Source organism: Epinephelus lanceolatus, chromosome 24, assembly GCF_041903045.1.
Source record: "Epinephelus lanceolatus isolate andai-2023 chromosome 24, ASM4190304v1, whole genome shotgun sequence".
NCBI lineage: Eukaryota > Metazoa > Chordata > Actinopteri > Perciformes > Serranidae > Epinephelus > Epinephelus lanceolatus.
Window position 1 is genome coordinate 17,108,286 of NC_135757.1, and position 16,340 is coordinate 17,124,625.

Consider the following 16,340-nt stretch of genomic DNA (forward strand, 5'->3'; position numbering starts at 1 on the left):
CTAATAAAAATCTTAAAAATATAAGTGGCTGCACAAGGGCCACAGTCAGTACACAATACTACCAGAGATGCTTTTTTTTTTTTTGTAAGAGTGATTTATTTTATTTTTTCAAATGACAATGGTACAGACGACATGAAAGCACAGAGAGGGAGGATGGGGGGGACTGAAATCATCCAATACATGGATATTGGATGGTGAGGGGTTGAGGGGCAAGCAAGAGTACCAAATGGAGTAAAAGATATCGTATCAAAAATTTCAATTTTTTTCATATATATATTTATATAGGACTAATAATTCTCTTTAACTATGCAAAGCAAGGAATGCCCTTTTTTCCATTTATCTTGAGCCTTGGCTTTCCCTACGTAGAGCCAACATTATTATTCGTTAAAACAAAAAAAAGACTGGACACGTATTTGGGGGCTGGGCGGGGGCATTTAGAGGCGTCCTGGAGTCCTGTCCGATGTGGCGTTGAGTCTCAGTGTAGCGCGTTTGGGCGTGCCCACTGGGGTTTGGATTTCTCTGGTGGGGGGGGTCAGCCTCAGCGGGAGAAGGTCTTTCCACTGAAAAATCAAACAAAGGCGCATTAGATCCCAAACAACGACATGTCACCCAACAAGTTATTACCTTCCCTGGTACTCAAATGAGGAACTACAGTATGTTGAAACATCCTTTGGCTGCTTTAACCACATCTAAAAGTGATTTCTGGGGGGAAAGTTAATTTGCTTTCTTTGTCAAACAAGCATATAATTAACAGTTCCTTTAAAGGGATAGTTCGGACGTAGGGTTGTGTGAGGTACTTATCCGTAGTCAGTGTATTACATACAGTACATGGCGGCTGGCACGCCCCCAGTTTGGACACTATATTCAGAATATTTTCACTGTCATTTGAAAAATATTTTCACTACCTTGCCGTCAGACAACAATTACTGATGGAAAATTAAAGCCATTATATCGCTTTCTTCAAACCCATCAAAGTCCTTTGACAAATAAGTAATTTTACCTCACAGAACACAGGAGCTGCTCGTCTACCACTGCCTCGATTGGTTAGTTTGTATTATTTTTCCTGGTGTTTTAAAGGGTTAGTTCACATTCACCAAATTCACACAGTAACACAAACAAACTAAGTGATCGAGGCAGCTATAGACCAGCAGCTCTTGTATTCTGCAAGGTAAAAATGCTTCTTCTGTTGGCGGAGTTTGATGGCTTGAAGAGAGCGATATAACAGCTTCAGTTCAGTGCCGGAAAGGGCTGTCTGACGGCAAGGTAAAGCAATGAAAATAGTCTCAATATACCATACATTTTGACTGATATTCATTTTTTAGGTGGCTAAAATATGTTTTGTCGCTGTCCCCGTCCACAGCAGTACATTGCTTAGCTTCCGTGGCTGCTTCTGGGGCCGTGCTGACTGACATCCACTGTAGGTAATACACCCCACTTCAAAAATTCTTTACTATCCATATACAGGGCTTAACAATATGGATTGCCCAAATTGCCTGGGGCAAATAAGATGCCACGAAGGGCTAGTAAATCTAGCGTCTATCGGACAATTTATCAATGTATCAGACAGGATGGACAAATCGGGCACTTGCAAGAAAATGGTGGCGGCTACATACAAAGTCTGTGAGCTAAAGCGAGCACTTGAATTATCCTGAAAACACGAGTTTAGTTGGGTGGGGTTAAAGAATATGGACGAAACTATGTATTGTGCAGTTTGCCACACGTTTAAACAGCGAGGCAGAGAAAATGACATTGTTTTACATAAGGTGTGTTTGCAAGTAAAGGTTGACTTTTGTTATGTAGATTTCCTAAAAATATTAACATTGAACCCTGCTTTAAAACTAGTCAAACCAAAAGCTCAAAACTGTAGCAATGCATCTGACCTTTTCTGATGCGGTTGTGCAAAAGTATTCTTCAGTTATTAACAAAGCTATTTCTTTTGCTCTGTTTTGCTTATCCAGTTACACAATCGGATCTTGTGTATAGATGGTATGTCACCTGTCATACTTGTCAGTTAGACTTGACAGTTTTACTCGTAATTGCAGGATTGTGATATAATTGTATCTGCAAGCAAACAATATGTGATTGACACTTTGTTTTGTTCTTAGTTGACATCTTTAACTACCTTGTAGCCAAACCAAGAATTCATATGAAATGTTTCTCCTTCTTAGAAGCTCACGGAAATGCCAGCTATAATGGGGGTTCCCTGCTTATTCCAGTTACACATTAACCACAGAACAAAGACTCTCTGTGCTCCGATAGTTTATATTTTTCAGTTATATTCAAAGCTTCAAGGCTAAAAACAGTGTCGGTGCAACTGTCTGGAGGTTTTAGCAAAGCAGAGTGCTGTAAAAATTCCTGCTTGACTCATTTTAAACACTGTTAAAACAGTAGGGGGCAAACACGGCCACACACCTCAAAAACACACAAAGATACAGACAGAAAAATAAAATGCAGATACAGTGTATCTCAAAGCTTTGATGAAGCTCAGGATTCATGATGAAGATTACTGAAGAGTGGAGGCTTTAAACACTAATATACAATATGTTAAATTAAGCTTGAAAAAGAAACAGTTTGATAAATCCTAAAACTGATTCATGGCATCAAAACAACACCACAAACACAGAATCATGGCGTTGTGTTTCATGATTAGACAAGCAAAAATGTCAATTTTCATGGGTGTCGACATGAGTGGGGTTACTTACGAGATGGTCTTCATTTCCTTCTTCTCGGCGTCGGGTCGAGCGCGGTTCAGCACCTTGAGGAAGTCTGACGTCTTGGCCCTCATGCGTGTGTGAATGTAGGCCTGCGGAAGAGAGGATGTTATGCATAAGAGATTCTCATCACAAAGACACCTGTCAGCGTAGTTTATCTATCAACTAAAGATGCACATGCAGATTTTTCTTGAGTGAGAAATACGGTATCAACATTTTGTATCAGGTGCAGCATCTTAATCTAAAACACAATGTGCAGCAGACACAATACCAATTTTTTAACGATGTGTAATCTCCTGTTTCCCAAGCTGAAACCACCCACAGCTGTCCGAGAAACCATCTGTTGCGTCACCCACGCAGACTCCACGCTGTCTGAGGCTTCCAGCATCCAATTCCATTATCTGCAGGCACTTGTTAAATAACACAAAAGCCTACACATACCTATGAAATGTATGTCAGCCAAAAAATGGCACTGATTAGGGTTTAGAGTCGAAAGGAGCCTGTGTGAATCAAGTCTCACTGTGTGTGTAATGTGTACACAAACGCCCCCTAAGAACCTGTATGATCACTGAAGGAGGCAGAGCAAGTCCTCGTCAGCTAGGGGCTTGGTTTGATCTCACCTGAGGCTGGGCTCTCTACTGTAAGGAGGATGGGATGTACTATTACTGTGACTTGTTGCTCGCCTGTAGACTTTCAGCTTGTAGTGTGAGTATTTGACAAGTGCCTCCTTCATTTTTATTCAGTTTCAGGTAGATTCTCAGACTCTAAATTTATTGTATGTTCTAAGAGATCAGCCTCAAGTCTTAAAATAACACGAGAATTCACAGATTATCTGTGAAAAACAAGCATTTCCAACTCCAGAACAAATACTACTATATACTGCATTAATTTTCTAGGTGCCCTGGCCCTACAGAATGTTTTAAAATCCTTGAAAGGAAACTGGAGCATTCAGTTCTGATTTTTTGCGTGGCTGATCTTCTGGTTAAGTTGAACTGACCTTGGAGCACTTTATGTGGTAGTGCAGGTAGTCCCTGAAGGTGTGGATGAGGTTGATGGTGTTGTCTCTCGCATTGGCATTGGTGTGACGTGGGAACAGGACTGAAAGCATAAAAACAGTGCATATACATCAGTGTCAAATTATTAACTTGGTTCGCTAAATACAGAAGTGTATATATATATATATATATATATATATATATATATATATATATATATATATATATATACACACATATTCAGCCAAAGCTTAACAGGTACTAACCAAAGGTGATGTATCCAATATTGTCCCCAACAGCTGCGTCTGTATCCTTCAGTTCCAGTGGGGGCTCCCTGTGGCTGAACAGCACCTGGGGGGCTGTGTGGCTGGCTCGCCGACCCTCTTTGAACTCCTGCACAGGACAAGTAAGTGTACAGCAGACTTTATTAATTTCAAATGTTCATAAAACACACGTAAGAGTAACACTCTAGTCAGTAACTTAATTACTTGTCATACAAATACTACAGTTACACTCAATTCCAAAATTAAAAGGAAACAAACAAACCAATAATAAGGTCATTGTTGTTTTCATAGTTGTGTCCTTTTGCTGTTGGTGATCTTAATGGATTTTTGTTTAGATTTCATTGGTCGCTTAGTTGCAGGAAAAAAAAAAGACGCATCCTGCCGCCACGCTCTTAAATGCTGGCACAAAAAAGGCACAAAGAGTAGCACCCAGCGCCCTACCTCAGGTTTTCCAGGCTGTAGGTGTACAACCCCTAATTTACAGGGCTGTTACCTGTGGTTATTCCACAGGCTATTTAATAACATGTCGGGCAGGAAATCCAAAGTGTGGGGTCATTCTGAGAAGGTGAAGGACGAATCCAAAGTGATATGTAAACTCCTCTTCATTGGTCGACTACAAACATGACATATCATCTGAAACGTGTCAGTAGCTACATGCCCATTAGCCACTTAGCACAATCATTACTGCTTTGCCGACAGTGTCATTAACAGGCGGCTCGCTCAGTGTGTGACGTGCACTTGTAGATAAAATATAGGCCTATATTAATGAAGGTTCATTAGTACGGTTTTGTATTTCTCTGTAATGTAGCACAGTTACATTTGACAGCCTATACATTGGTACATACTAAATCTTTTTGTGGCAGTCTAAACAGTATGGCATGATAGTAAGTATTGGAATGCACAGTTAGTATATAAACAACAGTGAGAGTAAGTATAAACAGCTCCTTTTTAGTTGACTGAATCGACTGCGTTAACACTGGGTTTTAATTCAGTGTAACTAGCAGCCATTTTGCCACTGGCTTGTTGACTTGTTTGCTTAAGCAGAGTATAGCCTCAGGAAATTTCCTCTTTTATATACATGTGGCCTCACACACCTGCATGAAGACTTTGCCGATGATGACGTCATCGTCGTCTTTGAACACTGTGCTGAACACCACTGTCACTCTGTCTTTCTTAGCCTCCAGATACCTGAGAAGAAAGGACATGTCAGGAGGTTTAAACAGTTAAAAAAGAAAGAGCTTAATCCTGCGAGGATTACGACATTTTTCCCACACTGGAGAGCTACTGCAGAAACATTCCAACAATCCACAGGACTGTAAATATTGTGTTAGCTGTGTAACATCAAAGGTAGCAGTCTCATTATCAGCTGTTTTTTTATTGTCAGCTAGAACAGTAAATTATTTATAGCCACATCTTCTAATAAATAAGAGTGTATTTATTTCACTTGGTCGCATCTCAGTTTACTGTCTAAAAGGGAAATAAATCTGACACTGTAAGCTTTCAAAGTCTCCCCCACGTACATGGACTCATCATCTCTGTAGTGGACCACGGCCCTCTTCTCGCCCTCTTTGCCCTCTTCCTGGAACTTGAAATACTTTTCAAACACTGAGGCAAAGCAGTTCCTCTTAAGCATCCCCGCCTGGTGGACAACCTCGTCTTTATTGGCTGGTAGCGCGTCCAGGTCGTACAGGAGGGACACGTTGTAGCCTGGGAGGACAGGAGGATTACAGATTATACAAAATGGACAGCAAGTAACAATTCATAGCCATTTCACAGTTTAACATTAAAGGAACAAGTGAGCTACCACAAACTAACAAACACTGGGAAAATGTGTTCTAGAAATGAGGAACAAAGTGGTTGTGTGGTGTAGGGATCCTAAAACAGATCTGATGTTAGCAGCCTAACAATCAGTAGCTTTGTGAGAACTTACCAGCCTCTGGTGAAACCAGGAAATCCCCATAGACCCTCTTGAGCAGCTGTAATTAAAAATATGACTTTTATTTGCATCTCACGTCTCTAAATACAGAAGAACCTTACAGAAAATGAGACAAACAGCAAAAGAAAAAAGAATAATAACTTTAAACTACAGTCTTGGTACCCTAGAGTCAAGGAGATTTCTTTTGATTAAACTGGCATCCTTTGATTTTCAAAATTCCCAACACTTCAGTGATTTTCATAGCCTGTGGGAATCCCTTTGAGACTAAGCAGGTGGTTTAAAAGAAGAGAAGGCACGAGCAGAAATGTCAGCCGCAATAAAAATCAGAGAAAGAGACAAATCACTGAACAGCAACAGGCTTGTATTATGGTAGGAAGGAGCTGTGTGTTCAAAAACATGGGGGCGTCCTCTCTAATGGATACCTGTCATTGTGGAATGACATGAGGTAGACTTTGCTGTAATATGCAAATAAAAATCAGGTATGATGATAATGCACTGACGTTCAACAAAAGAATGCAGCTGCTAAACTGTATAATTAAGACAAAAAGAAACTGTAATTTTCAAAATCTCTTCAAAGAGTGAAATGAATCTTGAACTGCGCTGCCAAGCAGATATGGTCTCAGTGCTCCTGAGCTGTTTGCACGGATTTAAATTGGGTTTGTCAGCAAACATTACATGTTACGAGGTTACATTTGAACAAATCATTATAACTTTATAATTTAACTTTGCTCAATGCTCATTTTTACTGAGTAGTGCTTGAAAAAGTCACACGTAACCTAATACAACCTCTGATGCTAACTGTTAACAATAACATCTAAAGTTAGCTAGCTCTCCTACTGCCGATTTGAACGTGGGTTTTGTTGTTTACAATGTAGCATTAACAGGGAAACAACAGGGTGCGCTTCCTGACACGTCGACGGTGAGTTCACTGCATCCTTTCATTCTGAAGGCATCCCCGGGAAAATTGCTTTGTCCGAAACATGTTCTCTATTGTCCCTGGGAAGAGTTCTGCTTTTTAGCATGTGTAGAATTGATGTCACACAACACTGAATATCATCTTCATTGCAAAATATCAACCAATTTTGAGGAATGCCTCTGCATCGCGTTGGTTGAAATTTCAGTTTCTTTCTGCTGTTGTTCTGCCTACTGTGTTCTTTGCACAAAGGCAATATTTAGTCTTTTTCCACATGGATAATTGTAATTAGACGCAATGAGGGCATAATTGCACTCAGCTGCAAAACTTTACGTGTGCTTGTGCTGCAATATTATAGGTCAGTATCTTTTATGATTTGGACCTTGAGATGGGGCACACAGCGCTATTTGCTAGGCAGCTCAGTTAAAATGGATTTCATCCTTTGAGGGTGCTTTAAGAATTCTATATTTCTTTTGTCTTGGCAGGTTTAGCAGCTGTAAAACTTGCAGTCTTTTTATGAACGTGTCTACGAGTGTAGTATACTGTATTCTTCTTAATTCTAATCTGAGCAGCAAAGCCAAATAAAGCAAATATGAAAAACGAAGAACAGATAAGAAAACAAGCCCTTTAACAAATAACGCCCCGCCTCCCTCTGACTGCTTTTCCAAATAGACTTTTCACAGGCTGAAAAACTGAATGTGACACTGCTGAACCATTCACTTATCCCTCCGCTCTTCAGTTTTAGGGAACAAGGAGGGAAGGCGCTGGACGGCAGCCAAGACATTCAAACACAGTGGCTGCTGCTCGCAGTCAGCACTTCCTCGCCTGGGGTGAGTCACACAAACTCACTTCCTGTTTCTACGAGAAGCCTCAGCAGCTGCTTTCTTCCTTACATGGCAACAGAGCTCTTGTGGTGGAGGTGTGTGTGTATGTGTGTGCAAAGAGCATGACCTCATTCTGCTTTTTTTTGGATACTTTATCATCTTAAATTAACACCAAAACCAGACTAAAATGAAACGTATCAGCATTCTTGCCCAGACTTCTTAGGGACAGTGCTTTTGTTGTTGCAGCAGTGTATGTTTGCTGTGTGACTGCAAGTTTAAACTGCTAAACTCAAAGAGAATTATCATTGAAATTAAAAGTATATCATGAAAGCAGCTGTTGACCTCTGCATGACCAGCTTATTTTTACACTAGAGGAGAAGTGAGTGTGAAAACCATAGACACATTTCAAAGACTTTTAAACTCAAGTCTAAGGGGACAGTTTCGCCAAAAATCAAAAACACATATATTTGCTCTTACCTGTTGAGCTATTCATCAGTCTAGATTGTTTTAGTACGAGTTGCCGAGTGTTGGAGATATCGGCTGTAGAGATGTCTGCCTTCTCTCCGATAAGAAGTAAGCGTGCATCTACTGCTAGCTCACATAGCACCAATGAGATAGCTAACTTTACAGCTCAGCTGAAGAGAAGGCTCTCATCTATGAGTAGATGCAGGCTTCCTCCTGCGCAGTGATACAGTTGGCAGGTGTAATTCTGCTCACAAGGTCTGGGGATTACCTTGAGTAACCTCGTCAAAATTTCTTGAAAGAGACATTGCTGATGAGTTTATCAAATGTATTTTTTTGGTGCTTTGAGCACCACAAGCCAAGTGATATCTAGTTCCTTTATATTCAAGAGAAGGCAGACATCTCTACAGCCGATATATATTATGATATCTCCAACACTCTGCAACTCGCACCACAACAAACTAAACTGATAAATAACACTATAGATGAGAGTAAAAATATTTTTGATTTTTGGAGTGAACTACTTTTTGGAGTAAAACCTTAAGGACAAGAACATTTCAGCTCTTAAAAAAAGACATTTAAGACACAAGACTTGCAGATGCCATGGTTTGTGTATACACACATGTTCAGGGATGTGAAAATCGGTATTGATATATGAAACCAGCCAGAATGGAGAGTTGCTGAGGCCCAGTTTCTGTCTGGGTAGGCACAGATAAACATTTCCCAGATTCTTCCATTTATGTTTCTCCCTCAACCGTGTGTCGTACCTCGTCAGCCCCATGCTCCTGCAGCTCCTTGTAGAACTTCAGGGAGATGCTGACCATCACTTTGGTCTTGTCCCCATTGGGGTTGGAGATGTGGTACAAGACGCCATCGAAATCTGCAGCACAAATGAACAACATCAAAGCCTGCAGGTGATTAACGAGGGACACCCTCCTAACCCTTACCGTCTGGCAACTTGACACACCGACACATTTTGTACTTGGACAACTGTGCCATCTTAATTAGTCACCTCAGTTCATATCAGTACACAAGATAATTTCAGTCAGTTTCACATGTGAGATGTAACACTTTGTGTCATCTACCAGCAGTTACTGGCAGAGCTGAGCATGTGCAACAGGTTACATAACAGGAAGATAACTGGTGTGATGACAGCAGCAGCAAGCACAGCTAAAAATCTGTATCACCTCTAGCAGCAGCCTAAAAGCTTTATCATATTCATAGTGCAAAAAGCAGTAAGTGATTACTGTTGGAAAATGTGCTGTGTGTTTCAGCAATCAAATAGCAATGTAGTAGTTTCAGTAATGGTTTGGTTTTACTTACAGTAACATCACTACACTAAAAAAACATTCACAAATCTGCAACCAAGTTATGTATCATCCGTGTGGTCAGAAACTACATACAGTATAGAGCAAGCTGTCAAATGAGATGCCAATAATCTTACCTGCAAACGTCACATCGACGGCCTCTGGCTTGGTTCTGGAAGGAGAAAATAAAAGTAGGAGATGATTAACACATAGAAACAATAATCATCAAGTTGTTGAGCCAAATATTCACATTTGATTTACATTTAATGATAATTTTCTTTATCAACTCATCTGTCCATTATTTTCTCCATTCAAGTATTAATAATTTTGGTGATAAAATGTCAGAAAATAATTAAACATGCCCTGATAGAATATTATCATACTTAAGGCACAATATGAAAGCACAGTGATTTTTAAATGTGTTGCAATATGCTGAGTATAATGGAAACATATACTGTCATATATTGCAGTTTATTTCCTTTTTTTTCCACTGCAGATTTTGTCTCCAAAAGACAGACAACATCTGTTTTAATCTATCTATAGTACCATGAAAGTTTTCAGTGTTTTCATCTCACTTCAGTCGTTTTTATTGCAGCAAAATGTTTGTGCTGGACTAAAAAGCAATTGATTATAATAGTGACAGACTATCAAAAGTGTAATTTGAATTTGCAATATTAATAACTTCTATAACAAAAAGAGCAATACTTGGCACCCATGTATCGATAACCATATAAACATGGAAAATATTCCTGTGTCGATTAAATTTTTAGAACACTGTGAAGCTCAGTCTGTGTTAATTTGTCATTTTTGAGCAAATGTGCCCATGATTATTAAATTAATAATTAATTCCAGCTTCATGTATGTAATAGTGAATGTAATATATTCAGGTTTTGCACTGTTGGTTGGACAAAACATGAAATTTTGAGGCATCATCTCAGGATAGCGTGACATTTTATAGACTAATAATTAGTCCATCAATCCAGAAATTAATTTGCAATTTAATCGATTATGAAAATTACTGTCGGTTGCAGCCACACGTTACCACTAGTTTAATGAATCACCTGAACAATATAGTCTTTTATTAAACCTGTCAAACCCCTAATCTGGGGATATACAGTGAGTAGCAAATGGACATTTTTAACGTGGATGCTGCAGCAGCTTGTCCAAACTGCATACTTGCTCCAAGAAGCAGCTGCTGGGCAAAGACTTGACTCAGCTTGACTACAGGAATGCGGAAGGTGGAGCGAGGGGCGATGGTTAGCTAGCATGTAGCCGCTAACTGCTCCTGTAGTGCCGTGGAAAGCAAATAACTGGACTTTATTAAGTGGAAACACCCAATTCGATATAATAATAGCAGCCATGTGTTGTTACAGTGTGGTTAATGATTAATGACGTGGTTTAAGGTAACCGGATATGAGTTTTTGTTCTCTTGTCAGACCTGATGTGTCAAAACCTGCACTCCTTACATAATGTATTTCACTAGCTAGGAGCATTACTAGGTAATGTCTTTAATAAATGGCTAGTCGAGTCATTAATAAAAGTTTGCAGCTTCACATAAATATCCAACGATATGCCCTTTATTCATACCGATGAACCAAACCACAAACACTTGCTACATAGCGCTCGGCTAGCTACTTTTAATGCTATGCAACCTCGTAAACTGCTTTAAAATATTTTACTTAATAACTGCCAAGTCAGTGGAAGCAAACTAGTCGGAAATGCTTTGATATTTCCCCTCCACAGACAGTAGGAGAACCGCCGGGAAAGATAAAAATCATTGGGGTTACAAATTCTGGCACAACACCGGCCGTGCAGACACACCCAGTCACGGCAGATCAGCAACACAATTCACTGTGTATTTAAGCAGATTATTTTCAGGTACAACACGACCAACTAGCTGAGTTGTGCAAAGCTGCAAACGTTTATCGGCTGCATCAGAAACCCCGTCCTGCTTCATTAAATGCAGCCATCATCTTGACTGAAACGCTAAAGGGGAAGCTAGCAGACGTTAGCAGCGCTAGCCAGGTGTAACAATGATTTCTCACCCGTTGGATGCGCCGTCGAACTTCAACGACAGCGTCTCTTCTATAATGCGGTTATTGATTTCTAACAGGATCATCGCAGCGAGCGCCGATGTCGAGGAGAAGGGGAGTGATCGGTGCTATTTGGTGGGATTAACCTCTTTGTGTCAAATTCTGCTAATTTTTTCCTCCCTTGACAGACCAGACCGCTTCCGTCGAGGCTCCTTCCGCCTGCCACTTCCGCGTATTTTACACTCAGGACCCCGTAGGTTGAGGCGGCCCGCAATATTGCCTGTAAAAAAATCGGAACAACAAGTTTTGATTGAATACAGTTTGATGTAAAGTAGGTTTTCATGCAAGATTTTCCTCTGGAGTAGAGGTGCATAACATTGACGCATTTAGAATAAATAAATTCGCAATTAATGCAAGTATTGCAAAAATCAAGATGAATACATATGGAATAGAAGAAAATTCTAATGAAAAATAGATAAACATTTAAAAAATACTACAAAATTTCTGCAATAATAATAAAACGAAGGAGCTAAGCAGTTTTTAGAAGTGGTAGTTATGTGCAAAAATGTGCAAAAATATTGTTCAAGGAAGAAATGTGGGTTCATGTAATGCATAGAGATGGATGAATATGTAAAAAGTGTCTATTATCTATTTCTCTTTGAGCAGTTTAGCATCAAATAAATGTCCTAATATCCAAAATATAGTTTTAAAAGAATACTTGTTACTTGTCAAATATCATTATAATAAATAGGTACACCCATACTTGCCACCCTATCAGTTGAAGGTATCTTCCTTCTTGACAAAAATGTTCTTCATTATTTAAAACATGACTTACAGAGAAGCTCTGTAAACAAAATAATAATGATATTATATTACTTTTAGTTATTGTACTAAGGCTTAAATCACAGGGCCTCCTACACTTTTAGTAATTTGTGTCAAACTTTAATTTATTTATTTTATAAAATGACAAATGTTTCATGTCATTGTTCATTTCAATATGCAGCATTTTTTTCCAATATGGAAAGAGGGAAAAATCAAATAATTTATATGCAGCCCAAAGTGCATCACTGAGCAAGATTAAAACAGCACAGAAAAAAGTAACAAGTCAACAATTAAAATGACAACAAAAAGCAATAAAATAAAAACTAAAAAAGGTAAAAGTCAGAAGAACAAATAAACACAAGGGATAATAAAAATAATAGTTATAAAAAGACTAAAGATAAGACATCAAAGGTGAAGTTTTTTTTAAAGAGAAAAGTGTCTGAAAATAGATTTAAATGGGTTGATATTGAATTTCCCATTTCAATCATCTCTTCTTGTGAAACCTTACTGAAATTAACACATTATAATCCATTTCGGCACCATTTACCTGTCTGTTATTATATAATAACAAATCTGTGGTAGGTATCACATCATATGAGCAAAGATGGATTATCATTTGTGCAAAATGAGCAACCACCCTCATGCTCCAGATTCCCAGGGACCCGGGAAGTATTCGGAGTAGTAAAACTAAACAAAGGTGTCAGTCAGATTACAAGGTATGTCAAAACAATTGTCAGTAATGATTATCTGTGCTGTCACCACCAACACAATACACTAGGTTTTAAAACAAGAAGTTCAAGAATGTAATACAGGAACTACTATATTGTTAATGCCTAAAAGACATAAACATATATGTACAACTAGCATTTAGTAACTGATGGCTGGCTCATTTGTGGTGCATGTGGTTCACTGAATCTCTTAAGTATTTTGAAGTTTGAAAATTATCCAACATATAGCAAAAAAAGAAAAGAAAAAGAAGATTGGATTAGATTAAGCCCTAAAAAAAGTGAATACAAATTTGTATATCACAACTTTTTTCTTCTTTCCTCTATTGATCATCTCATGACCCCTCAGATTTAAGTTGTGATCCTAGAGGGGACTGGACTAAACTACCTAACTGTATACAAAGTAACCAGCCCTCACCAGCTGCAGCAATAAAATTATACTTGTGCTGAAACTTCACTGGAACACTCCTGATGTCGATAAACATTTCCAGAGAAGGGGACTCTATCTGAGTTTCTCAAGAAGATTCATACCTGTGCCAGGTTTCACTCTGTTGTTGATGGTTGAGTGCACTGCACATGGCACGTTGGTAAGGGGAAACTCAGGTGCCGTAGCTGGCACAACAAACACGCCACGTCTCAAATGTCAAGATTGATTAGTTGGATGGGTTCTTAGGAACGTGATGTTTTGTTAAGTGTTTGAAATAATAACAATAATACTCAGCGTATTAGTGGTACAGTTGTTTTAAATTATTTTTTCACTTCCATTACAGTGCATTTTTGTCCTGATTCAGATTTTTTAATATAATTACTTGCGTTCATATGTAATTTCAATATTCTTAATATGGATAGTATTTTTTTGGATTATATAATTTTGGATTATTTTGTTGGATTATATAATTAAATATGTGCTGATTTGCATACATTTCTAATTCTATTTTTAAAGTCTAACAATTAGATAAAGCTTTTCTCAAAATTTTTGTTTCTTTTTGTTGACTTACTCAAGTCAAAGGTTTTTAGAGAGGGAATTTAGACGATCACCTTTGATCGTTTTAAATCAGAAAATACTGTCAACAGCCATAAAAAATAAATTTGCCATGTTTTTTGGAATAAAATGTTAGATAAAACAAGCTATGAATGATACACTAATAAATCCCTCTGTAAAAATTCAGGTTATACATCGGAATAAAATTGTATAGTTTGGTGTTTTTAAGTGCAGCTTAAGTGAAGATTTCTGGCTCAGAGTTTGAGAAAAAAAATCGTTTTATATAGAAAAAATGCCTTTATAGATGAAAAAAAATGATACCACTAATACTGTAATACTAATAAATTATAATAACAATACTTATGACACTAAAAAAATCGTAGTTTTCGGAAATCATGTTATACAGACAGACATGCAAAACAGCCCAAACTCTTAAAGTAAACCAGTGCATTGAATAACTGTTTTACCTGTCAGGTCTCCCCATAGGTCTTGTATGAGTATATTATCTGAAAATGCAAAAATATGACACAATTATATCCCAAATTATTATTGTTATTATTGTTATTATTATACATTTTGTTTATAGGCGTCTTTTACGACACTCGAGGTCACCTTAAAGGCAAAGATAAAGAAAATAACAGCACATTAAAACAGTCAACGAGATAAGGAATAAAGTAATATAAAGAATAAATAATAGACATGAAGAATAAATAATAAACTTAAAAAGTAAATACTTTTACAGAAAATAAAGAGCTCAGAGAACATCAGGGTGGTGACAGCAGAATAATGTCCAAAAGGCAGTCCTTTGTCAAATAAAGAAACTCATAAAAATTGTTCTTATGGGAAACGCATGGATACTGTCACACTCCCAGGATAAACTAAATTCCAAGCATAGCTGGTATTTTAAAGGGATTACAGTCTTATCATTCACAAGAATCGTCCCCAGTTTCGAGCATGACTTTAGAAACAAACATGTTGATGAGACAGTGAACGTCTCTGCAGTGTTTTCAGCACTTCAGGGAATAACAGATGAAAATCTTCCTGCCGAAAAGTGTATGATTTCCTCTTCGCCAGAACAGGATGAAAGAACTGAAAAACAACAGTGTTTGATGTCAGTCAGGTGCTTCACGAGAAGGGGGCGGTATCTATCTTTGCTTCCCAAGAAGATTCATACCTGTGCCAAGTTTCACTCTGTTGTTGTTGACTTATATAGCCATGGTTTTTTAACACTAACTCAAGAACAAAAGATTTTAGAGGAATTGTGTAATTTAAGCGATAAAACATGAATTCTTTGTTAAATAAATCTGAATTAATATTTAAGTTTTCACCCAGGACTCTGAACAAAACAGCAAAAACGAAAGACAGGATGAAACACAAAGACATCACTGACAGTAACTTGCTTCTGCTTTTTTCTGCCATTTTCAGTGTTTTTTTCCCCCTTCAGTTTATTTTCTGACCACTGTTGATCCAAACTGTGTTTACCAAAGTAACCAGAAACTAAAAACAGGCCAGTCTTGTCAGGGGACTTCCACGCTTCCTGATGGAGGCTGAGACATACAATACTGTTGTTTAGTGATGTGGAGACTTTATGTCTGCGTTATGTGACAGCTGTAGGGACGACATCAGTGATGCAACATGCTGCTATGTTGATAATTGTGCATTGTAGCTCTCAGACCCTGAACAAAGTGATTTATGGAGACAAAGGGGAGGTAGAGGAGATACCTCTCTGTCTGGATACACATTTAGCTCGAAGATTGAGAGGAGGAAGAGCATGTGAGTGAGGCCCTTCTATCAGTGTGGTCCTCTGTCATTACCAATGTGAGGTTTTCATTGTTCCTCTGCTTGCTCACTTGACCTTAACTTCATAAAACCAGTATACCTGCTAACTGGTTATTTTTGGACAGTAGACACATTGTGGGAGCAAAACAGGGGAGTGATACTGGACTTTTGCAATGGCAAGAGTAAGAACAAAATATTTCATTTCCAGAAAGTGTGGTAAAACACCTTAGAACACACCCCAGGTTACCCAATGACTTGCAACAGGGGCCCATTACATGTTATCGTGGACGTCTTGCGACTTAGAACTGGTTGTTCCAAAACATGCATTTAGGACAAAAAGAAATTATGTTCAGTGTATCAGATCTCCACTCAATAGCTCAAAGCTTTATTCATAATTGACATTTGAATAATCATTTGTTTCTGCACATTATGATGTGTGTTAGTTTTTCCTGCTTGGGTTTCCTGACTGGTTGGACAGCAAAGGGTAGACACTTTGACACACACACACCACACACTGTGCTGGCTCGGTTATTTGTCAAATGACCTATTAGATTCCAGTGGTGGCTG

General features: G+C 38.4%; 1 protein-coding gene across 1 annotated transcript; it reads right to left on the minus strand.

The window, feature by feature from the left end:
* Window positions 1-71: 71 nt before the first annotated feature.
* Window positions 72-11,692, minus strand: arpc2 (actin related protein 2/3 complex, subunit 2). Its single transcript, XM_033625299.2, has 10 exons — window positions 11,478-11,692; window positions 9,570-9,604; window positions 8,893-9,005; window positions 5,921-5,966; window positions 5,511-5,697; window positions 5,085-5,178; window positions 3,973-4,099; window positions 3,709-3,809; window positions 2,703-2,803; window positions 72-560 (listed from the first exon to the last, which is right to left on the minus strand). Exons 1-10 carry the CDS (start codon window positions 11,549-11,551, stop codon window positions 539-541), a joined length of 900 nt encoding a protein of 299 aa, XP_033481190.1. The 5' UTR covers window positions 11,552-11,692; the 3' UTR covers window positions 72-538.
* Window positions 11,693-16,340: the final 4,648 nt, after the last annotated feature.

Bases quoted from the DNA above. Each gene is read 5' to 3' on its own strand.
- arpc2 (XM_033625299.2), bottom strand. From the start codon at position 11,551: ATGATCCTGTTAGAAATCAATAACCGCATTATAGAAGAGACGCTGTCG. The intron at 9,006-9,569 runs GTAAGATTATTG...TTTGTGCTGCAG, and splicing joins CGTCGATGTGACGTTTGCAG to ATTTCGATGGCGTCTTGTAC. The intron at 2,804-3,708 runs GTCAGTTCAACT...TCTCTTCCGCAG, and splicing joins ACCACATAAAGTGCTCCAAG to GCCTACATTCACACACGCAT.